This window comes from Tupaia chinensis, unplaced genomic scaffold (genome assembly GCF_000334495.1).
Source record: "Tupaia chinensis unplaced genomic scaffold, TupChi_1.0 Scaffold000212_1, whole genome shotgun sequence".
NCBI lineage: Eukaryota > Metazoa > Chordata > Mammalia > Scandentia > Tupaiidae > Tupaia > Tupaia belangeri.
In genome coordinates, this window is record NW_006159687.1 from 3,170,178 (window position 1) to 3,195,101 (window position 24,924).

Sequence of the window (24,924 nt, forward strand, 5' to 3'; positions counted from 1 at the left end):
TCGCTTTCTGTCTCTCTGTCTCTTTGTCTCTCTCTGTCTGTCTGGCGAGCGCATGCGCCCTATAGCAAAAACCTCTCCAAATAAATAAATAAATAAATAAAAAAGACGTAGAATTCAGAATCTGGCATAATTCGAATGGGAATAGAATTAAAGTTGACTCTGAGTCTTCGTCAGTCTTTCTATTTTTCTTCTCTTTGTTTTCTTTTTAGATTTTTGCTATAGTGTGTGTGTGCGCGCACTCACTGGAGAGAGACAGAGACAGAGAGAAAGAGAGACAGTAAGAAATCACCCTCCTGAGGGTGGCTACTCTGCAATCCCTTCTTCTCCATTCTCTTCCTGGGATTTTGGGCATGCACACACATGTGCCTGATACGTTTTTCAAGCTACCAGGTCTGGGCCTCAAACCACAGAGTTGGCTGTGTGAGATCCAACTCCTTGGCCTCCCCACCACCTGTTGGCCTGACAGATTTTCTCTACAGAGCGAGATAGCACTGTAGGTTTTGTGGTGCTTTGTTGCAGTTACTCAACTCTGCCACTGCGTGGCAGAAGCAGCCATAGGTAACATGTAGACAAGTGAGTTTGGCTGTGATTCAAAGGAACTGCATATATGAACGCTGACATCTGGATTTCACGTATGCCCCATTTGTCACAAAACACCCCCCAATCATTTAAAAATATAAAAGCCATGCTATGGGCTGTGCATTCTGGGGGCAGGCTGGCCTGGGGGCCATAGCTTGTCAACCCCTGGTCTGCATCAGAGGAAAGCCAGGTTGTGAACAGGTCAGCCGGCTAGAACTAAACTAATCCGTGCTAGGAAGAGAGGCTAACCTCCTAGCTGGGAGAGTGCGATGTGGCTAAACCATTTTCAAATGCTAATTCTTAAACAGCTCTTTGCTCTTCATTAACCTAGTTTGAGTCGTCAAATCTTCAAGAACATTCTCAGTATTTAACAGTACTTCTTTCTAGTTCGCTAGAGGGCATGCATGCTCAGCAGTGGGAGGGAGAAGGAGAGCGAGCCTACCCACATCCAAGCTCCCTGCACCTGCCCTTCCCCTTGGGACATGACCATGCCGTGATCCTACTCCCCCATTACTCCATTCAGGGTGGCTCTTGGGCACACGCACTCACACGGCACATGTTTTCCGAGCTGCAGGGTCTGGGGCGTAAAGTATGTAGTCAGCCATGTGGGATCCAGCCACTTGAACCACGCCCCCACTAGCCCAGCCAAATATTTAACTTTTTACTAATTCCGTGGAAGAATGAGCTACTAGTGGAATGCACTATTAGGTTGATGTGACTATTAAATGAAGGAACCCTTTATTAACACAGCACCGTCTTCACCCAAATTTTAACTGATGTTTTACACAATGATAACAAGTCAGATTGCCCCTTCCCAGTTAACCTTTCCCGTGTGCACAAATCGTGATTTTTCTCTTTCCCAGAGCTCAGATCTACCACAAACAGAAAGAGAGAACAAGAGAGTTTAGCGGAGCCCTGGTGATTGAAGAAGCTCACCTGACCTTGGCCTGTGGGTGGAGTGAGTGAAGGACAGTGAAGGACAGTGAAGGGGCTGAGGAGGGTGATCGGGAGCTTTACACCGGTGCCAGATTGAGTCCAAACCCGGGAAAGTACAACAGCATTCTGTGGGTCACGGTGGGTTATTCTCTGTCAGAGGATCTTCTCATCTGGGGTTTGCACTGGGGGTGACACATACCCACCTGCCAGACTGCAGAAGAGAAAGTGAAAACCCTCGGGTAACCACCAGCATTGACAAACGGAGCCTGGGGCCCCAGTAGCTGCCTGCGGTACTTTGGCTCCTTCAGCATGTCCATTTGAATGGAGGCTTGCATCTGTTATGGTCTCTTGGCAGTACTCAACTGCTCCTCCCTGCTGGTATCTAAACAGAGCTCTGAACACCTCAACAAAGAGACCCTAGGTCCCCAGGGAAGTCCCTCACCTTCCTCAGCAAGCTGAGGGTACAGCACCATACCCATCTTTTTATAGCAAAGGACGAGGGCCCAGACAGGCCAGCCAGTCAAGCTTGCCCTGGAAGCCAAATACAAAAAGACCCAACAAGATGTTTGGGTCAAAATCCTGATTCCCACTGGGGCAGTAAGCTGATCCGGCAGTCCATCCTAGTAAGGGTGCGCCTGGCATTATGGCTCACACTGGGCATGCGCAGTTAGGTGATCCAAGTCCTCAAATTCTTCACCGTGAGAAAGACCTACAAGTGCTGGAGAAAGCCCATGAATTCAGACAAAGAACGCAGATGCTATGGCAGACCTCCCGCGGCTAAATGTTCATTATCACTTCTAGTAATAAAAACAACGCCTAATCAGTTCCAAACGCTGTTGCTACCTAGCAACCTGTCGGCCTTTTGGATTTATTTCTTTCTAAAATCCGTCTTTTGTATTAAACTTTCTTTTCTAATTACGTTTATTGTGGTTATAGCTTTATTTTGTGTATAGGGACAGGTCTCTGATTTATTACGTTTATTGTGGTTATAGCTTTATTTTTATTGTGGTTATAGCTTTATTTTGTGTATAGGGACAGGTCTCTGATTTATTACGTTTATTGTGGTTATAGCTTTATTTTTATTGTGGTTATAGCTTTATTTTGTGTATAGGGACAGGTCTCTGATTTTAGAGGCCTTGATCCCCAGAATCAAGGACTTCACAACAGCTCAGCACTCTCCCAGTCAATGACATTTGGGGCCCTGACTCGGATCACACTCTGAGGCGCTTTCCGGACCGAGTTCTCCCTGCTGCAACCACCGAGTCTCCCACTGCACACAGAGGAGGTCCGTGAGCACACAGCACGCTGCGAGCACACACCACCCTGCGCTTCGCTGGGCTCTCTGCTGTCATTGGCTCTGACTCCACTACCTTCTTTTCTGGGGCTTGGATTTCTGGAGCCCTGGGTTCACCATCTCCTTCCCTGCCCTGTTTTTCCAAACCTATAAACTTTTAGGTACAGAGTTTACTAATCTAAAAGTTTCGCGTTTTTTCTCCTTATCACTAATACATTTCTTACAGATGGCATTTTTGCCTCGTGTGGTACTTTTCCATGCTGGTGAGTTTAAGAGGTTTGACCTGTCAGGTCTCACACAAAATGGGAAATGAGTCTGGGAAGGGGTTTTAACTTCTTCTTTTAGACTTCCCAGGAATGATTGGGGACGCTCTCAGAGGAACTCTTGAAAATGGTCCCAGGCCGGGACCAGCAGTTAGCGTAATGGCTATGTTGCTGGACTCCCATGCAGTCGACCGTGGTTCACGTCCTGGACCCGGTGGCTTAAAACTCATGCTGGGCACGTGTGTGTGTGTGTGTGTGCCCAAGATCCCAAGAGGAGAATGGAGGAGAAGGGATTGAGGCGTGGCCATCCCCCCTAGGGGGTGATTTCTTGCTTTCTGTCTCTCTGTCTCTCTCTGTCTGGTGAGCCCACACACCTTATAGCAAAAACCTCTCCAAAAAAAATAATGGTCCCAGGCCTTTGGGATGGATATTTGGGACAGGTTCACAGGCCCTTGGCTAGGCGCACTCACTCCGGGGCACGAGGGGGAGCGGTCTGCCTCCGTTCCCTCCTCTCCAGTCAGCTAGCACAACCCTGGAGGTTTGTTACCTGGACTGGCTCTGCAGGGATGCCTCCAGCCGTCCTAGGCTTGCCTCTACATTCTGTTTCTTTTTCTTTCTTCCCTCCTTCTAGATGAGAAATCTGTCTTAGATTCTAAAGAGACTCCCCCACTATGGCGCATCCTCTCACTGGGACCAGTTGGACCCTCAACCTCCCAAGCGGAGGCGGCTCATCCTCTTTTATAATACTGCATGGCCACAGTACGGGATGCCGGAGGGATCATTTGGTCAGTAAATGGGGTCCTAGATTATCATTCCATTTTCCAGTTAGATAAATGGTGTAGGAACCAGGGGAAGTGGACTGAGGTGCCGTATGTCCAGGCTTTTAGGCTCCTAGGTCTGACCCAAAGCTTTGTCTGGCTGTTTATCACCATCCCTTCCAAACATCCAAACTGTTCCTCCTGCACCTCTCCCAGAGAGAGCTAAACGGGATGTAAATCCTGAGACTGTGACCCTGGGTCATCTCCCTCCATGCCCAGGCCACCTTAAACTTCCAGAGCCCATGTGCCCACTTCAGGAAGTGGCCGGTCCAAACGACACGCCATCAGCATTCATGTCCCATTTACCATGAGAGATCCGTCAAATACAAAAAGATCTTGAAAGTTGTTCAGAAGATCCTGACAAGTATTTGGAGGGATTTCGAGAGTGGTCTTATCCTTTTCCTCTCCTTCATGGAGAGATGTAACTGTAATTTTAATCGAACACTCACTAAAACTGGAAGGGGCAGAATTGGGGAAGCTGCTGTCCAGTTTGGAGACTCATTACACAGAGAAAATGAGGGGTACCCTATAGGGACTATGGCAGTCCCAGGAACGGATCCCAACTAGGACTACAACTCCCCAGAAGGGATTTGGCAGCGAGATCATACGCTCCTATGTCTCATGGGAGGCCTAAAAGCAAGTAGAGTAAAACCTATAAACTCTAACAAAGTGGCCACAATTGATCAAGGGTCTCAGGAAAATCCCACAGCCTTATTTATTTATTTATTTATTTACTGGAAAGGTTTTTGCTATAGGGGACATGTGCTCGCCAGAAAGACAGAGAGAGACAGAGAGATAGAAAGTGATGGCCATGCTGCAATCCTTTCTCCTCCATTCTCCTCTCAGGATCTTGGACATGCACGCACATGCACCCAGCGTGAGTTTAAGCTACCGAGTCCGGGACTCAAACTGCGGTCTACCACATGGGAGTCCAGCGACATAGCCATTACGCTAACTGCTGGTTACCCCCCCACACCCAGCCTTCTCTGAGTGTTTAAAGGGGGCTCTTATTAAGCATACTACTATTGACCGTGATTCAGAAGAGGGAAAGCTGCTCCCCAATGATAAATTTATCTACCAGGCAGCTCCAAAAGCTATCACTGGGACCCAGCACCCCCTCAGCAGAACTCCTGAGAGTGGCCTCTTCAGTCTTTTACAACTGAGACCTAGAAGAAGAGGACAGGGTTAAGGTCAAGGAAAAGTGGAAGGAAAATAGGCAGGCTCAACTAATTGCTGAGTTGTTTGGGCAGAATCCACCTCCTGGTCGCCCTAGGAAATCCCTAGTGACCTGTGATCACTGTCAGAAGCCTGGACACAAGAAGGACTGCTGTCTACTAAAGTCTCCACAAAAGCCTTGCCCCAAATGTGGCTGATCAGGCCACTGGGCCAGGGACTGCCCTGGGAGTTCTGGGACCCCGGGTCAGGCCCTGAAGAGGCCTCAGCAGTGGCCCTCCAATGAGGACGCCCTCCACTCCAGTGGGCTCCCGCGACAGCCTTCGGCATCATGGGATCGGAGCCCAGGGCGACCTTGGAGGTGGCAGGTAGGACCCATACTTTTCTTATTGACACGGGAGCCGCCTACTCAGCGCTTGCCGCTTATGCTGGAGCCCCCTCCTCTGACTCTCGACTCATTGTGGGGTGTCAGGTAAACTTGCTCATTGCCCTTTAACCCAGCTCTCTGCTGTGCTGGGGAGGACATAATGTTCTCCCATCCATTCCTAATTACACCTCAGTGCCCTACTCCCCTCATGGAAAGGGGTATCCTCAGTAAGCTGGGTGCCCAATTATCACCGCGACCTCCCACGTCTGCCTTTTGGGGACTGTTATTAGACCCTGATCCTAAAGCACGTCAACAAAACGACCTCATTCAGGGAATCAACCCAGAAGTCTGAGCGATAGACACACCAGGAAGGCAAAACCAGCTATCCCTGTTAAAATCAGGCTTAAGGATCCTAATACCTCCCACATAAAAACAATACCCGCTTAAACCTGAGGCCATTCACTGTCTTCAACCAATTATACAGGCTGGCGTTTTAACCCCTGTGAGTCACCCTGTAACTCTCCCATTCTAGCAGTAAAAAAGCCCTCTGGAAAGATCGCCTAGTCCAAGACCTCAGAGCTATGAATGGTTGTTCCCATTCACCCAATGGGGCCAAACCCTTACACTACTCGGGGAGTGTGCCCCAGACTCTCATCCGTCTTCCATTTTACATCTGAAGGATGCTTTCTTCTGCGTTCCAATAGATAAAGGTTCCCAATTCCTGTTTGCTTTTGAGTGGAGAGAGAAGGGGGCACCTCAACAGTTAACGTGGGGGGACCAGCAGTTAGCATAATGGCTATGTCGCTGGACTCCCATGTAGTCACAGACCCAGTGGTTTAAACTCACGCTGGGAGCATGTGCATGCATACCCAAGATCCCGAGAGGAGAATGGAGGAGAAGGGATTGCGGCGTGGCCATCCCCCCTGGGGGGTGATTTCTCGCTTTCTGTCTCTCTCTGTCTTTCTGGTGAGTGCATGCTCCCTACAGCAAAAAACTCTCAAAAACAGAAACAAACAAACGAAAAAACCTGAAGTTAGGTATCTTGGACTCCTTATCCAAGAAGGATTAAGAAGATTGCCCCCTGAATGAGTCCAAGCCATTCTGCAGATACCTGAGCCCTGGACACACTGCCAACTCTGGGCATTCTTGGGGCCTGCAGAGTCCTGTCGGATATGGATGCCTGGTTGTGGGCGCATAGCCCAGCCCTTGTATGAGGCCTTGAGGAAGGTTGAGGAAGAACCTATTCTCTGGGAGCCCTGTCAGAAAGCTGCCTTTAAGGCTTTGAAGGAAGCCCTCATAAGGGCTCCCTCGTCCAGACCAGCCAGTTTCAACTCTTTGTGATGGAAAAACGAGGAATTGCCCTGGGAGTTGTTCCTCAGCACATAGGCCCTGTTTCCAGACCAGTCGCACACCGGTCTAAGAAACTGGACCAGGTGGCTAGTGGGTGGCCAGGCTGCCCTGGGGCCGTAGCAACCGCAGCCTTCCTCGCTGAAGCCTCCCTTACGTGGACTGCAGGGCAGGTGAACACCCCACCCCCATCAGGCCTCCCAAGTTCTAGACTGCGAGGCGCCTATCTGACCTTCCGATAACCGCCCACTTAGATATCAATCCTTCTGGAACACCCTGAGATAAGATTTGAGACCTGTGTGGTTCTAACTCCAGCCTCTGTCCTCCCTCTTCCTACAGAAGAAACGCCCATAACATAACTGACATGCGCAGCCCTGTCCCCAACGTGGAGGAGCTGGTCACCAGAGACAGGAATGGCCCAGCTCTAAAGGGAGCTCAGGACTTCTAAGTCCACGCTGGCTCAGAACTTGAGAGTTGATGGCCCGAGGGCCCGACGGCTCCCCTTGGACATCCAACAACTCCACCACACAAGCCTCAGGGAAACCGTAAAGTAACAGATGGAAACACGTCTTTAAGATACAAAACGTTGTGAGATCAATGGTGAAGGCAATGTCTAAAAATAACCTTGTAAAGAAAGGAGAATAGTAGTAAACAGGAAGGAAAATGAAAGGAAAATGTGTTTCTGGTGAAGAAGTTTAAAGGGAAAGGTTGGGTAGAGAAGGAATTTACATGGTAAAACTTTTGTCTTAAGGTAGAAGGGCTCGATTACCTCAAGACAGAAGGTAAGAAGGGGCACTAACTGAAAAGGCTACAGCGTGCCCTTGAAGGTTTGAGTCATGTTACAAGAGTCTAAGAAAGAGTTGCAAGAATTCATCAAATTCAGGTTCTAAAGCTAATTGTACTAATGTAATGCCACCAATCACAAGCCAGGTAGTTACCTTTAAATGCTATATACAATAAAACCTGAATTTGTCTGTTGTTACTGCTTTCAGTGTTGTCGTTCACAGCTTCAAAATTGCTCCCCACGGACAAGACTCTAACGAGTACCTAAACACAGATCTCTGACAGCTAAAGAAAATACACCAATACCATGTTACTTTGTCAGGACAAGTCCGACAAGACGTTAAGAATCTCCTAGAAAAGGCCACAACATTGGAAATGTAGGGCCTTCCTCTTGCTATGCTAAGACTCTCGCGTTAACTCTGTTTCCCTAGCCAGCCCACTTAGAATGATTATCTTGGTTATAAGCTCTGGCCCTCCATTATTTCAGGCCCTTCCTAAGCCCGCTACCAACTGGAAACATCTATTTTTGTGTTACAACAATATCAGCTAGGGCCTAATAATATGAACCTCTCTCCTCTGTGATTCAAGTGAGGACTCCTCTGAAGTCTCCGCCTAGCCTTGGGCCTGGCACGACAGAGAGCAAGGACTGAGGCTCTGACTCCCCTCTCTCCGGAGGGCCCATGTGTCAGCCGGAAGGAGCTACAGAAGAGACCTTCAGTCCATTCTCCCTGCATGATTCCAGGGTCTCAAGTCCTCGAGGGGGGAATGTGATAGGCAGGTAGCTAGCCATGAGCGGGCAGCCCTAAGAAAACAGCAGAAGGACACCTGTCACACCCATCGCAACTTATCAGGGGTTACTAGCAGACCCTCTATGAAAATGCCCCCTTCCCACCCAGCTCCTGGAGCCAGGAAGGAGAGGCAAATACCATTTTTCTTCCTTGGTATCTGAGGAAGACTTACAGGGACTTGTAACTTTCCCTCTTACCACTCCTCACAAATACAAAAAGACCCAACAAGACGTTTCGGTCAACATCCTGGTTCCCACTGGGGCAATAAGCTACTCAGGCAGTTCATCCCAACAAGGACACTCCTATCCTGGCTCACACTGGGCACGCACAGTTAGTGATCACATTCCTCAAATTCTTCACAGTAAGAGAGATGCGCAGGCAGGCGCAGGAGAAAGCCTGGGAATTTCAAACAAGGGACATAGATAGTATGACAGACCTCCCACCGCTAAATATTCACGGTTACTTCTAGTAATAAAAACACCTGACCAGTCCCAAGCAGTTGCTACCTAGCAACCTGCCCGCCCAAAAGTCTTTTGGGTGTACTTCTTTCTAAAAATCTCTTTCCTATTAAATTCTCTTTTCTATCTACTTTTATTGTGGCTGTGGCTTTATTTTGCACCCTCAGGGTGGGTCTCCAATTTTAGAGGTCTGGACCCACAGAACCAGGGATCTTACACAAGCAGCTCAGCACGCTCCCATGCTGCGACATCACTGACTCTTATTCAGGAGGTTTGCTAAGCACAGACTAGCCCGGCTGGGTGGGCGCCGGAGGGCACCACGCATGAGCCTTAGACTTTGCCTACAGTGCTTCGGTGCAGTTGGAAACAGCAGACGGAGACCCAGGGAGCAAAGCGAAGAAGGTCTCTTACTTTTACCTGGGGTGGAGGTGAGGGGCTGAGGAGGCTCTGTAGCGTGGCAATAACCGAGCCATCTTTTTTTTTTTTTTTTTTTGGGGGGGTTTTTTTGTGCACTCGCCAGACAGAGAGAGACAGAGAGACAGAAAATGAGAAATCACCCCCCAGTGGGGATGGCTATGCTGCAATTCCTTCTCCTCCATTCTCCTCTCGGGATCTTGAGCACGCACGCACACGTGCCCGGCGTGAGTTTAAGCGACCGGGTCTGGGACTCAAACTGCGGTCGACTATGTGGGAGTCCAGCGACATAGCCATTACACTAACTGCTGGTTCCCCCTTATTTATTGATTTTTTTTTGAGAGAGAGGTTTTTTTTTTTTTGCTACAGGGCGTGTGCACTTGCCAGAAAGACAGAGAGAGACAGAAAGTGAGAAATCACCCCCCCAGGGGGGATGGCCACGCCACAATCCCTTCTCCTCCATTCTCCTCTAGGGATCTTGGGCATGCACGCACACGAGCCCGGCGTGAGTTTAAGCCACCGGGTCCGGGACGTGAACCATAGTCGACTACATGGGAGTCCAGCCACAGCCATTACACTAACTGCTGGTTCCATCTGAGCCATCTTAAATGCCAGGTGGTGGTAGGGGCACTCCAGGCAGGGGGAAACGAGAGATGAACCAGTCGGAAACGGAACCGGATCCAGGTACCACGGGCTCGGGAAGCGCTAGGTGGTGCACTGAGAGTGTTGCTGTTTGAACTGTGGACCGAAGTGTGACTGCCTTGTCCTATTTTTCCAAAGTCCTTTCCAGAGGGCCTAGGAGGGGTCACGTCCACAAACATTAACAGAACATTTCCCCCATTTAACAGGATTCTTCCTCCATCCTGTCCCTGACATACCTTTGAGATGTGTATTCCACTGATCACAGTGTATTCTTCTGCTAATCTCTTCCCAAGGCACAGAACTCCCCTTTCCTTAAAATCTAGATTAAACATTTCTTTACAAATCTCTTCCCAGGACACAGATCTTCCCTTCCAATCACCAACCTAGAAACTGTAAAACCCACCTATAACCTACAAGCCCCCCCCCCTTCCACAGTTCCGCCTCTTTGGGCCAGACCAATAAAAAACTCTTCACTAATTTTGTGTGTAAATCTCAAAATTAAACAAAACAAAAACCCTGTCTGTAATCACCCTGAGAAAGGTATGTATGCCTCCTCTCAGGGCCGAGGTCACTCATATTCTGCTTAAAAGTAAACCACATTAATTATTCATTATTCATTTTTACAGTTGGTTATTTTTCCGTCAACAGAACTCTGATCACAGATCTCAGCAGCCCCGTTCCAAAGCCAGGAAGGTCCCCGCCACTCCAGAAAGGCTCTGGGGAATCGCGAGGTGGGCTGGCAGCATCGATGGCAAGACCTGGGCTGGGCTCGTCGCTATGTGGCCGATTCAGGTGCCCCACAGCCCAGCCGCTCTCTGACCCCTCGTGGACTGGTCTCCCACAGCAGAGCCGGGGCTGGGAACCTGAAGCTGCCGGGGAAAGGATAGTGTTGAAGCCCAGAAAAATAAACTACACAGAGTTACTGAAGCGTGTTTAAAAAAAAAAAATCCAGACAGGAAGAAAGAGAGAGCAGGGAAGGGGAAATATGTTGCTCTTGATCTTGAGAGACCGGAACAGCTTTCAGCACGTCACCCTAATCAAATAAGATACCGAGGGGAGGTTCTCAGCTCTTCAGTGCAGGAAACTGCTCGTACACTAGAATAGAACAGTGCAGTAAGGGCCTATGCAAGGATGCCGTGCCAATTTGTGAAACGTACCCTTCTCTAAGGGGATGCTGAGTAGAAATGAGAAAACTCGACACTCTGCGAGGCGCACCCACTTGGGAAAGTTCTGGGTTCGAGTCCAGAGAACACCCTGAGTTCACACGTGCCCAAGGTGTGGGATTAGCTAATGCTGGGGGGGACGCGGCATGGAGACCCGGTTGGCAGTGCCTCTCACGGAAGAAAGAAACTTAATAAAGAAATGCGAAAGCTACTCTACCTCTCCCGACCCCAACACGGGCCACATACTCTAGCCTGGCTTACCCCACAGCAGGCCAACAAAGTCAGTCTGGGTCGGCCCCAGCTTGTAGAAGAAACCGAGGCTCAGATTACCAGCCACTTGTCCATGGGCACAAACGATATGGGTGATTTTAGTCTTGAGTAAACAAAAGGGTAAGTGACACTCTAGGAGGTAAATTTTTCTTGATGTTGTTGAGCTAGGCCCACATGCACAAGTTAAGTGCTCTGGAGAGGGAGCCAGATCCCACATGGCTGACGGCGGTTTGAATCCTGGTCCTGGCAGCTTGAAAGACACATGGGTACATTTGCATGAACGCTTCAAAACCTGCCTGGGAAGGGGAGCTGGAGGGAGAAGGACGGGGGCGTGACCATGCCTTACTGAAGGGTGTGGTCGCTCTCTGTCTCTCCGGTGAGCACACGCACCTCTGGCCAAATATATATATGTGTGTGTGTATGTATTTGATTTTGAGCCAACAGCCGTTATTTTTCATATTTCCTCCCATATGCCTAGCTCACTCGCAGCAGCAACGTAGGCAGGTCATCAAGTTATTGCAAACGGGCTGATAAGCCAGGCCTCCCAGTCAGCGTTTATCACCCGACAACCTGGTTCTCATGGTACCTACTTTATCACCATGAGTGAACTTGGACTTTCTAAGGTTCTGTTTCTCTCTAGAGCAGGGGTTCTCAAGCAGGGGAGATTTTGCCTCCCACAAGGCATTTGGCAAAGTCTGGAGACACGTGGGGTCGTCGGACTGCGAGCGAGGGCGCCAGATGGCAAGCAGGGGTGCTGGACGGCGAGTGGGGCTGCTGCGGCATTAGCAGACAGAAACTCGAGTGCTGCTGAAACACCCACCAGACCCCACGGTGAAGACTCACCCGGCCTCACGTGTTTTCACTACTGCTGCCAAGAAACCCTGGTTTAGGGGCCAGCAGTTAGCGTAATGGCTATGTCGCTGGACTCCCACGTAGTCAACCGCAGTTCGCGTCCCGGACCCAGTGGCTGGTTCGGTTCGTGTCCCGGACCCAGTGGCTTAAAACTCACGCCGAGCGTGTGTGTGTGCATGCTCAAGATCCTGAGAGGAGAAGGAGGAGAAGGAATTGCGGTGTGGTCATCCCCCCTGGGGGGTGATTTCTCACTTTCTGTCTCTCTGTCTCTCTCTGTCTGGCAAGCGCACGCGCCCTATAGCAAAAACTTCTCAAAAAAAAAACGTTAAAAAAAAAAAGAAAAGAAACCCTGGTTTATAGAGGAGCTACACTCGAAAAGTGACTGCCTGAATCTTTGAACTTATTTCCTTTCGGAAAAATCTAGAAGGCTTTCCTGCCTAAGTACAAACGTGCAGTACAACTATTGGGGCAGAAGTTGCTACTTAAGGGTCCACATCCCAAATCTGACCTCAGCTGTGTATCTTTCGGCCAGCACAGAGCTCGAATGTTCTTTTGTTTGCATTTTGGAGAAGTTTTTGCTATAGGGCCCATACGCTCACCAGAAAGACAGAGAGAGACAGAGAGACAAAAAGCGAGAAATCACCCCCCGGGGGGATGGCCACGCCGCAATCCCTTCTCCTCCATTCTCCTCTCGGGATCTTGGCCACGCATGCACATGCGCCTGGTGTGAGTTTAAGCCACCGGGTCCAGGATTCCAACCGCAGTCGACTACATGGGAGTCCAGCGACATGGCCATTACGCCAATTGCTGGTCCCAGAGTTCGAATGTTCTAAAATGTGCTGCCGACATTTAAAAATCATGGCTTTTGTTTTATTTTATAACCTTTTATTATGATTTCAATTTCTTTTATACACTCAATCATGTTACTTAGCTGACAGTGAAAATTTCAATGTGTGTACATCTCTCACCAGTCCAGTTGACAATACCGCAACAGATACTAACCCATTTCTTTGTCCCATAAATGAAAAACCATGGCTTTTATTTTAAAAATCTGGATTATTGCTTTCTCTTGCAGAAAGATCAGATGATCTGGAAACACCGGTCTCTCATTACCACCGGATGGAGGTAACATGTGAATTATTTAACAAGCGGCACGATAGGGTAGCCGCTCAGAATGGCCCTGAGGCCTTTTCAGTCACTAACGTTTTACCCTTACTCTAGTGTCTTTTTATTAAACTATATGGAAAAGGAAATCTTCCTGGTCTTTATTCTGTTTTTTTTTTTTTTGTTTTTTTTTTAAGGTTTTTCCATAGGGCATGTGCACTCACTGGAGAGAGAGAGAGAGAGAGAGAGAGAGAGAGAGGAGGTGAGAAATCACAGCCGGAAGGGATGGCCACACCTCAGTTCCTTCTCCTCCAGGCTCCTCTCAGGATTTCGGGCACACGCGTACTCGTGCCTGGTGTGGTTTTCAAGCCGTCAGGCCTGGGACTCAAACTGCAGTTGGCCACGTGGTGGCCCAGTGCCCTCATCTCTACACCACCTCCTGGCCCCTCTTGTCTTTCATTTTTTTTTTGGAGAGGTTTTTTTCACTATAGGGTGCGTGCGCTCGCCAGACAGACAGAGAGAGACATAGAGACAGAAAGCGAGAAATCACCCCCCAGGGGGGATGGTCATGCGGCAATCCCTTCTCCTCCATTCTCCTCTCGGGATCTTGGGCATGCACACACACGTGCCCGGCATGAGTTTTAAGCCACCGGATCCGGGATGCGAACCGCGGTCGACTACGTGGGAGTCCAGCGACATAGTCATTACGCTAACTGCTGGTTCCCTTGTCTTTAGTTTTTGATGAAGTTCTTCATTTTTGATGAAAAAAAAATTAGGACTACCTATTTCAAGATACAAAAATTGGGACTAGCAGGCGGCATAATAGTTACATTGCTGGACTTCCATACAGCCGACCATGTTCAAGTCCCGAACCCAGTGACTTAAAACTCATGCTGCGTGTGAGTGCATGCATGCCCAAAATCTTGAAAGGAGAATAGAGACAGGACTGTAGTGTGGCCATCCTCCTGGGAAGTGATTTCTTGGTTTCTGTCTCTCTGTCTCTCTCTGTCTATCTGGAGAGGGCACATGTCCTATAGCAAAAACCTCTCTTACGGAAAAAAAACAAAGATTTTACTAGCTTACTTCAATTATTTAATTATATGCTTGGGCTCTGTGATCTTTTTTTCTTTTTAAAGATTCTTTAAAAAAATAATTATTTAATTTTATTTACTGTTATTATTATCATTTTTCATTTGACCAGAGAGACACAGAGCGATAGAGAGAAAGTGAAAAAGCAAGTCACCATATGAACCAGCAGTTAGCGTAATGGCTATGTCGCTGGACTCCCACGTAGTCGACCGCGGTTCGTGTCCCGGACCCGGTGGCTTAAAACTCACGTCGGGCGCGTGTGCGTGCGTGCCCAAGATCCCGAGAGGAGAATGGAGGAGAAGGGATTGAGGCGTGACCATCCCCCCTGGGGGGTGATTTCTCGCTTTCTGTCTCTATGTCTCTCTCTGTCTGTCTGGCGAGCGCATGCGCCCTACAGTGAAAATCTCTCCGAAAAAAAAAAGAAAGCCACCAGGAATGGGGCTTAAACTGTGGTATGCCATGCTGAAGTCTAGAGCCCTGACCACCACACCACCTGCCAGCCCAGCCCCTGTAATCCTTAAAGGTATGGCCTGTTTTGGTTTAAAGACACTTTTCTGGGCGTGGTGGTGCCCGCCCTATGGTAAAGACATCTTTCTTTCAGAATGTGGAAAATCCCCAGGATGACTAAGGCTGGTGGGAACTTTACCTTCTAGGAGCTTCCCTGGTTTCTTCCTGTCCCAGGACCGAGGTCCGCTGCTGGGGAATTTGTGTGGGGAGTGGAATGAACAAGGTGGGTTGGGCTGGTGAGGCTCAGGCAAAGCAGCTGATGCCACAGTGGGGCCTGGATGGGGGTGGGAAGGGAGGCCAGCGGGCCTGGGAAGCTGCTAGCTCCGGATGGACACATTTCCTGAGCACCGGGCACAGAGTCCAACTGGAAGCACAAGGGAGTTTCAGAAAGACAGGGGTTCCACGCTCGGGATGAGTTTGGTCAGAGTCTAGCTTCAAGGCCTCAGAAAGGTAGGGGAAGGTGGGGAAAGCAGGGGAAGGTGGGGAAGGCAGGGAAAGGTAGGGAAGGAGCATCAGGAGAGGGAAGTGGCAGGAAGAAAGGACGGAAGTTGCCCCAGGAGCTCCTGCCTGCAGCTCTAGGCCTTGCCAGCACCCAAGTGGGGCATCATGCCGGACGCTGCTTGGACGCTGCTGCTGCTCCCCCTGAGCAATGACCCATCTGGGCAGTGTGGGGTTGAGCCCTGGACTAAAGCAAAGTGCTTCTCAGGGCGACTTTTTATTTTTGGAGAGGTTTTTGCTATAGGGTGCATGAGCTCGCCAGAAAGACAGAGAGAGACAGAGACAGAAAGCGAGAAATCACCCCCCAGGGGGGATGGCCACGCTGCAATCCCTTCTCCTCCATTCTCCTCTCAGGATCCTGGGCACGCATGCACATGTGCCCGGCGCGAGTTTGAGCCACCTGGTCTGGGACTTGAACCGCAGTCAACTACATGGGAATCCAGCAACATAGCCATTACGCTAACTGCTGGTCCCACTAGGGCGACTTTTAAAGACATTCCTGCCGCCTCTTTAACTGTGACTTTAACTGTGATTGCCCAGGCCTGGAACGCTTATCCTGCCCTCCACGTCTTTCTCATGTGGTACTGAAAGGAAACCATGGATTCTCACGTGCGTCTCTGCAAAGTAGGCACCAGGAGGACAAAGCCTCTGAGGCCAAGTTAGTAACAGCAGTAACCGGCCAGCGGTGGCGTGGTGGTCGGGGCGCTGGACTCCCACATAGCCAGCCACGGTTTGAGTCCGGACCTGGCCACATGCTTTCCACACACCCCCCCCCTAAGCGTGCATGACCTATAGCAATTTAAATAATAATTGATTAAACAATTCTTTAAAAAAAAACCAACAATAATAGTAACTTACACCCCTTCTGACCTCCCAGGGGTCCTACGAGCTGGTGCGATTATTTCCACTTTGAAGTTTACTGATTTATTTCTTCTATGAGCGAGCGAGAGAGAGAGAGACAGAGCACCCACAGGGTGTGAGGTCATGCCTAGCCTCAGCCAGCCCTGCTCTGCTGGCCCAGTGTGCTCGGGTGCTGGGAGTGGGCCTGAAACCTGCCCGGGTCAGCCCCCAGAGGGTCGCACCATCACGGAGCCCCATCTCCGTGTTACAGTGGAGGGAGAGGCCCCAGCTAGCCGGCGATGACGCCCCGTCCCACGGGCAGGGGTCATCTCAGTGCTCGTCCCTGGCGGGAGGAGGGTCTATTTGAGATACTCTGGGACAACAGGGGAGCCTCTCCCTAGAAAGTGGAATGGCCAGTGTCTTCCACGAGACCTTTGCCTATTTCAGTCACTGTGGTGTCCACATATTAGACGAGATTCTTCTGTCTTTTGCCAGAGGGCACGTGTGCTCGCTGGGCACAGAGAGAGAGCATGTGGAAGTAGGAAAGCACCCCATGGGGCATGCATGGTCACACTGCAATTCTTTTTCCTCCATTTGTCCGTTATTTTGGGGGGATTTGGGGCATGCACATGCATGCACACACATGCACCTGGCATGTACGTCAAGCCACTGCATGCAGAATGCAAACTGCATGGAGCCAGGTGCTTCAGCCACTGCAGCACGTGCTGGCCTCAGCTCGCTCTAACTCCTGTCCCCCTTTTTCTGTGGATAGAGGAATCCCTCCAGCAGGCTCCCTTGCTTGCCCAATGTCACAGGAGACTGAGTAACACGGTCAAGTTCACGTCTGATCTCAGCGTCTTCCCGAAGGTGGACTGGAAAACCCGGTGCCTGGTTAGTTTCCCGCTTTGCCTGCTGTGGTTGGAAAGGACCTGCTCTGACATTTGATTTTGGTCTTAGAATAACCAAGCCTGTTTCTTTGTGGTGTCCACTGGGACTTTCTACGCGGCCGTGACCTGGACAACTTCCTCCTTCGTACGGTTTGCAAAGGGCATGGTGGTTTGGTTCCCCAGAGGCCAAGGACCCCCACGGGGCACTCGGGCCTTCCTTGGCTGCACACAGAGCTGGGGGAGAAGCAAACCTCCCACCCCCACCCTCGCTTTTCCCAGCTGCCACCCAAAGGCTCTGAGAGCCGTGGCTGCTGGGACTCTAGGTACGTGTAGGACTGCCCCACCAGTGCTCAGATGAGGAGGAGGGAAAGCAAATGAGCCCAGGTCTCACCTTGGCGAATGTGAGGTTCACAAATCCGCCCTGGAAATGCAAGAGAAGGTTGGATTTTCGAGAGCCACAGTTCCCAGAGGCTCGGGTTGCATTGGGTTCGATGTTGAAGTATCTCTGAGGCGAAGAAGCCTAAAGCAGATAAGACAGATCAGTTCAGTGAGATGCGGATGGAAACTCCAGCAAGGGGACTAGGAAAGGAGCCTGAAACGTAGGGCGAGGGGTGTTTACTTGTGCACTGCAAAGACCCCGGCTGATAGCTCTCATTCCCAAACTGCGATTTCAAAAGTTTTCTTGAAGGGGTGCTCTCACAGACAGGAGCTCCTGGAGGGTAATTCCAGGCTGGGCTGTTCCAACAAGCTGTGCGGTATTTAAATTTATGTTGACAGCTACTGTGGAGGAAGAAGGGCTTGCTTGCAGAGGTACCCCTGTCTGCAGTAAAAACCTGAATGGGGGGGGGACCAGCAGTTAGCGTAATGGCTATGTCGCTGGACTCCCATATAGTCGACCTCGGTTCGAGTCCTGGACCCGGTGGCTTAAAACCCACGCCGGGCGTGTGTGCGTGCGTGCCCAAGATCCCGAGAGGAGAATGGAGGAGAAGGGATTGCGGTGTGGTCATCCCCCCTGGGGGGGTGATTTCTCACTTTCTGTCTCTCTGTCTCTCTCTGTCTGTTTGGCAAGCGTATGTGCCCTAGAGCAAAAAACCTCTCCAAAAAAGAAGAAAAAAACCTGAATGCAGAAGTTTTACTGAAGTCATTAAAAACTGCAAGAAAATGAATATTACAGTACAGTGATTCCTTTAGTAAAAGTAACGGCAACCCGCTCCCTCGGAGTTCTCATTCGTCTGGACCTTCCGTATTCGTGGCACACTAACTTCCCATTTCACAGGGAGGGAGCCAGGGCTTGGTAGGGCCAGGGCGGTCAGCACTGAGCACTCCCCACCCTTCTGCCCAGGTGGGCGAGGGCGAGGGGTGGGCACGTCTGGACTGCGGCTTTCCTCTCTCCAGTCGCCGTTAGCGTGTTTTCCGACGTGCTGAAACACACTCGTCCTCAAGTGGAGAGTGACACGCCCATAGCCGTTACTGACGCAGAGGCGCAGGCCACAGAGGAAGGTTTGTTTCTAGCAACAAACTCCACCAGAGCTTTTCTTCTCCGTGAGACATCTGCGCTTGCCAAAGGGGACGAGGTGACAAGAAAGTGCCCCAAGGGGGATGACCACAGACCACAATCCCTTCTCTTGGGATTTTAAAAATGCACACACACCTAGCATGTTTTTCAAGCCATCGGGTTCAGGACTCAAACAACAGAGCTGGCCGCGTGAATTCCAGCACCCTCCATCCCCAACCGTGGGCTGGCCCTCACACTTTTTTTAGAGGTTTTTGCCGTAGGGCACATACACTTGCTGGAGAGCGGCAGTGAGCACCTTAAAGTGGGTGCAGCCTTGCTTCAGGGCCTGGGCAAACTCCAAACAAAGACATACTCTACTCCTGGGCTTCACAGACCGAGCCTCAGCCAGAGAAGGCCAGCAGGGCTTGCTCGGAACCGCAGTGCCCCGAGCTGAAGCGCTTTACTCTCCTGTAGAAGAATGCGCACAGAATGGCTCTGGGTTGCCCATTCGCATTCGCCAGCAGAGATGAGTCTGCCTGACCTCCGCTTTTATCTGTCTGTCCTTTCTGAATCCACGCCCTTCCCCTTGGGGTACCCTCTCTCTTCACCCTCGGGCAGGGCCAGAGAGAGGCAGAGACAGTGAGAGGGGAAGTGAAAAATCACTCCCCAGTGGGTGGCCACGCCTCAGTCCCTTCTCTCCCATTCTCCTCCCAGGATCTCGGGCACACGCACAGGCACCCATTGTGAATTTCAAGCCACTGTGTCTGGAACTCAAACCCGACAGCCATGTGGGAGTCCCTCACTGTCAAACTTTTTGAAAAAACAGTGCAACAGGACAGTGGCCCCAACTTACGGCCTCCTTGTCTTGAACGATCAGCTGTATCCCCAGCTCGGCTTTTATACAGAGTCTGCTTCCGTTCAGAACTTGATAAACTCCAATCTTGGCGGATGACGGCCGAGGTGCTAGGGTGGGCCCAGGAGCTGCAGTGGCAGGCGAGGCTGTGTGGGTGACATTGTGTGCAGCCGTCATGGTTCCTAGGGCATGAGTGGGTTGAATAGGCTTCTGACTGGATGCGCCTTGATGTGGTGTCGGAGGGGTAGTCTGGTGGCTGAGCTGGGCGGTTTTCCCAGTTGTGTAGCTGAGAGTTGACGGGCTACTTCCTGTTGTGTGGGCCGGTGGGGTGACAGTGGGTGGCTGCGGGTGAGGCGCTAAGCTGGGGCCTACTGTAGCTTCAGTCACTGGAGTTGTGTGTGAGCTGTTGGGTAAGGCCTGGGTTGTGACGAGGGTGTGGGTAACTGGGTTGGTGGATGGGGTGCCTTTTGCAGTTCCTGGGGCAGTTGCTGGAGTTGGGATTGTGTGTGTCGCGGGGTTCTCAGAGCTGGAGGTCGTGGCAGCTATTTGAGAGGTGATGTAACCATCTGCCGATCTTGCTTCTAAAGTGCTGTCCGGCCCTTGGTCCGCTGGGTGCAGGAGAAGTTTTGCTGGGGCCTGTGCTGTTGGTGCTGCCGTAGGCTGAAGATAGCCTCTGTCTTCTGGAAAGGCTTTTGCTCTTAGAGGATGGCCGTCATGCAAAATTACTGCAAATTAGGAAACAGAAATATTAAATATTGGTGCAAGGACATTCCCCTCTTCTCATTTTAATGTTTGCTTATAACAAAACAACGTGCATAGTTTCAGAATTTGGGGAACATACACTCAAATGAAGATCGGCAAGGATTTTAGCACTGGGTGACAGCTGTAATATTCCCATTGCATCTCTGTTTTTGTTGTTTCGGTTGTGTTTGTTGTTTTTGTTTTTTTTTTTTTTAGATTTTTTTGGCCACAGGGTGTGTGCACTCACTGGAAAAAGACAGAGAGAGAAATCAGCCCCTGGGCAGACGACCAGACCACAATCCTTTCTCCGCTCCCCTCCAGGGGTGTCGAGCGTGCACACATACATGCCCGGCATATTTACAAGCCATCAGGTCGGGGACTGAACTGCTCAGTTAGCCCCGTGAGACCCGGTGCCTTAACCAGCACACCAGCTGCTGGCTCGGGCACACCCGTGTTTTAGAGGGCTCCTTGTGTGTGGGGGTGGGTTAGTAACACACACTGAAGGGATCGTGCTGGCCAGGTCTAGATGTCAGTGTCTCCGCATTTCCTACCCCCAAGTGTGAATCTGAACGGTTGACATAAAAGCGTGTTTCTGGGGACCAGCAGTTAGCGTAATGGCTGTGTTGCTGGACTCCTATGTAGCCGACCGTGGTTTGAGTCCCAGACCCGGTGGCTTAAACTCACGCCGGGCGCGTGTGCGTGCGTGCCCAAGATCCCGAGAGGAGAATGGAGGAGAAGTGATTGCGAGGTGGCCATCCTCCCTGGGGGGTGATTTCTCACTTTCTGTCTCTATGTCTGTCTCTGTCTGTCTAGCGAGCGCACATGCCCTATAGCAAAAACCTCTACAAAAAAAAACAAAAACAAAAAAACACAACCGTGTTTCTGGAGCAGCTGCTGTGGTGGCCTGACCGTGGTGGCAGCATGAATAATTAAGACTCACACAGAGCTTCATCGTTTTCCAGAATCAGCTCATCCCAGGCTTGAAAGGAGGCTTAGGGGTCACCTAGTCCAAACCCTGATCTGACGCATGAATGGTTCCTACACATCCTCGCCACGCACTCAGCCGATCTGTGCTGAACTGCCCCCGTGGACGGGAGACACACTTCCGGTCATACAGCCCCTTCCGGGTTTTGTTGTAGGCCAGTTTCTGTCATTTCCTTACTCAACTTTTCAGACGGCCGCACCCTTCTAACCGAGGAAGGACATCAAGCCGGGACTGCGCTGGCACTTTGGTGGCTGTCCTTCATGCTTAGGGTGGAGTGCCAGCTCCTCGGAAACAGCCCCCAACCCGGCCCCAGGACGCACGCGGCCAAACACTGTGCTCCACAGGCTGGGAGCACACGGAGGGCCCGGGTTGGAGTCCCAGTCCCGCCTAAAGGCTGGGCACAGCAGCGTGCGCTGTAATCCCGGGGACTTCGGAGGTTAAGGCAGGAGATGTGGCACGAGACCCTGCGTTTTGTTTGCTTGTTTATAAACTCTTCTCCCACAGTTCTCCATTGCAGTGTTACATTCATTACCTGGGCCGTATTAATCACAACTTGTCATTATATATGGGGATGGCATCTAAATATTTAACGACCAGCCTGGCCCGTGGATCAGCCGAGTATCATCCTCGCTTGAACGTTAATTGGTTACTTGTTGGCTACATCTCTCCCATTAGATGAAAAGCAAAGATAAATGCAGCTCTGTGAGGCAGCCCCGCCTGGGAAGGCTCCTGGTTCGAGCCCTGGTGCACATGGACTGGCTGGAGGTTGGGGTGGATTGTGGCGTCAAGACTCCGTTGGAGTCTTCCTGTCTCTCTTGTTCATAGAATTCAAAAAAAAAAAGGGCAACCTGAAGGTGGGAACTGTGTATGTCTTTACCCTCAGTGCCTGTGTGCATCGTGCTCAGTGAAAACGGGACGAATGGGGGCTGGCTCCGTGGCCTAGTGCTTAAGGGAGCCTGATCCTACATGGCTGGCCACAGGGTTTGAATTCTGACCTTGGCAGTTTGGACAGTATGCCAGGCACTTGTGCATGTGTGTCCCAAAGCCCAAAAGGCAGGAGCAATGGAGGAGGAGGGGTTGCAGCGTGACCACGTCGGACTGGGAGGTTCTTCCTCCCACTCTGCCTCTCTAACAAGTGCATGTGCCCTCTGGCAATTAAAAATAAATGGATTGGGGGACCAGCATTTGGCATGCCCAAAATCCCAAAAGGAGAATGGAGAAGGGATTACAGTGTGGCATTCCTCCTGGGGGATGATTTCTCACTTTCTCTCTTTCTCTGTCTCTCTGGTGAGCACATGCATCCTATAGCAAAAATCTTCCTCTCAAAAGAAAAAAGTAAAACTATCGCCCCAAGGGTGTTTCAAACCACCGGGTCCAGGACTCGAACCGCGGTCAACTGTAAAACATCCAGCACTGTAACCATTATGCCATCTGCTGGTCTGGGCACTGGTTTAAAAAGCTTTGGGGGCCAGCAGGTGGCATGGTGATTAAGGCGCTGGATCCCACATGACTGACTCCTCAGTCAAGGCCCAGATTCAGAAGCCTGAAAAACACGCCAAGCACACGTGCATGTGTGTCCCAAATCCTGAGAGGCGAATGGAGGAGGGACTGTGGCATGACCATCTCCATCTCCCTGGGGTATGATTTCTCTCTGTCCCTCTGTCTGTCTCTCTCCAGCAAGTATACACTCCCACTCCCTACAGCCTATACACACACACACACACACACACACACACACACACACCTATATATAATGACATTAAGTTACTTCAAATCAATTAAAGATCCTTTTTTGTATCTAAAATACTCATTTGTATACATTAAACATATGGTACTGCAGAGTCGTAGATTTTATGGGATTTAGATTTACTTTATAAAATAACTCTTCATAAAATCACTTTATATGGGATCTTTACATCCACACTGTAGAGCTCAGAGAAAGATACTCTGTTTCACAATAGAAGTAGCTGACTGCTATTTAAGGGTGACTGCGGCAATTCGCTTGGGCCAATCCGAGCCACTGGCTGCCTAGAAAGAAAGCACAGCTCACACTGTCATCACGGGAGAGTTGCTCACTGCCAGGTGTGGGTTCTGGAACAGCTCGTGGTGAAGAGCAGGGCTGGCTACGGGGCGCTGGGAACCACTTGTGTTTTGTTCTCCCGGGACATAATTATACCCTTGCTAAACCCCTGGGTGCGCCTGGTGCCCGTGAGCTCAGGCAGGTCCCCAGGGAGTATTTCCTGCACTGCATTTCCCACCCTCTAAGAGGGGAGCTTTCCTGCAGATGCCGTCGTAAGCCCTCCACTTCAAGCAGAAATGTACTCCAGCCCTGTCTACCCATTCTTCCCCACACCCTGCAGAACGGCGCAGGTCACCTTCTGTCACTGGTCAGAGCCAGTGGGTCCTCTGCACCTGCGTGAAGGTGCCGTGCTTTGGGGCTCTTGGGAAAAGCACCTTTTCTGTCATCGTGACCTGAGGGTGGGAGCCGCTCTGAGAGGTGTTCGGTGTTGGAGGGTCAGGTTTGGTTTCTATTTTTAATATTTTGGCTCACCCTTCTCCCTATCCTAAGACGGCTGTGCGCCTGCGTGGAGTGTTTGGTTCAGACAGCAGGAGGGGTGGGCCACTGCGAGAAATTGTGGCCCCCACTCTGCTTTGTGAATTCAAAAGTGGGGCGCGGGGAAGCGCGATGGTTGAAATGTTTATGAAACGTTAAGCTCCCTCGGAGCTTTTGCCCACGTGGAGGACCGTAGAACTTCACACAGACTTTAATACAGAGCAGCAAGCGGCTCCTGTCTCAGTGCTGGGTAAACACAGAAGCCGTGTGAGGCCAAGAGACTCGGGCCGAAGGCTGTGTGGTGTGCGGGAAGTCTAGGTGGGGTGAGGGCGGCTGTGTGTCTGGGGAGGACGGCGGTGGTGGCCAGCCGCTGGGCTGGTGGTGGCTGCGTGTGAAGCTCTGAGTTCGCAGGTGCTGGAGAGGGAGAGGGGCCGGTCTGGAACGCAGGCCCAGGACTCCCCTTTGCACCCGGCCCTCCTTGCCCTCTCCCTGCAGGGGTGAGTGATGCAGAACTGCCCGGTGCCCTGTGGGTATGCTGACCATGCTTCACGCCAGAGAGCTCATGTTCGTGAGGTCCTAACGGATCCACAAGAGTCCTGTTTTACCAAACCTACGTATGCGACCACAGGATGTGACCAACCTGTCAAAACAGGCCGCCTCTGGCTCCTGGTCAAGTCAAGGTCGCGGGTCTGCCTGAGACCCACGAAGAGGGCGATGGCCAGAAGCTCGAGATTTGGGACGTGGCCCAGAATCTGCCTCAATCCTCTATTGGAAAAAGAGTCCACACGTGCACTGGCGTCCACACGGGTCTCCCAGCCCCCCTGCCTCGCACCGCTTCTCCTCAACAGAGCTCTGGGGAGGGCAGCCGGTCCCCCAGCCTCGGCCCACTGCTGGCTCCTCTAGACCACAGGGAGGGGCAAAGGCCGGGCGTGGTTTCCCTGCAGCCACTGGGAGGAGCTGAGGGAGGAGTCATGCCCCGTTCCTGGGAAAGCCAGTGACCACGTGGGGGCACGGGCCAGTTCTCTGGGCATTCCCCACCTGCGGGGCCTTTCCTCGGTTCCAGCCGCACTCATCAACGGGCACGATAGGCCTCTCCGAGGCAGCCTCTACCCTGAGCGCCTCGCAAAGCTAATGCTGATTTCCCGTTCCGCGAGGAGCAGGAGATTATGGTCCCCAAGCGGAGCACAGGAAGAGACAGCCTCGCCGGAGCCGCACTGCGCGCTC

At 51.1% G+C, this 24,924-nt stretch overlaps 1 protein-coding gene across 1 annotated transcript in view; it reads right to left on the bottom strand.

Moving 5' to 3' along the window:
* LAMP3 (lysosome associated membrane protein 3) overlaps window positions 1–20,141 on the bottom strand; it is a 28,679-nt gene extending 8,538 nt beyond the window's left edge. Inside the window, exons 1-2 of the mRNA XM_027771420.1 lie at window positions 19,421–20,141; window positions 17,464–17,592 (exon numbers count right to left, since the gene is read on the bottom strand). Coding sequence (XP_027627221.1) covers window positions 17,464–17,592; window positions 19,421–19,597 — 306 coding nt within the window. The 5' untranslated portion in view covers window positions 19,598–20,141. The remainder of the gene's footprint in view (window positions 1–17,463; window positions 17,593–19,420) is intronic.
* Window positions 20,142–24,924: the final 4,783 nt, after the last annotated feature.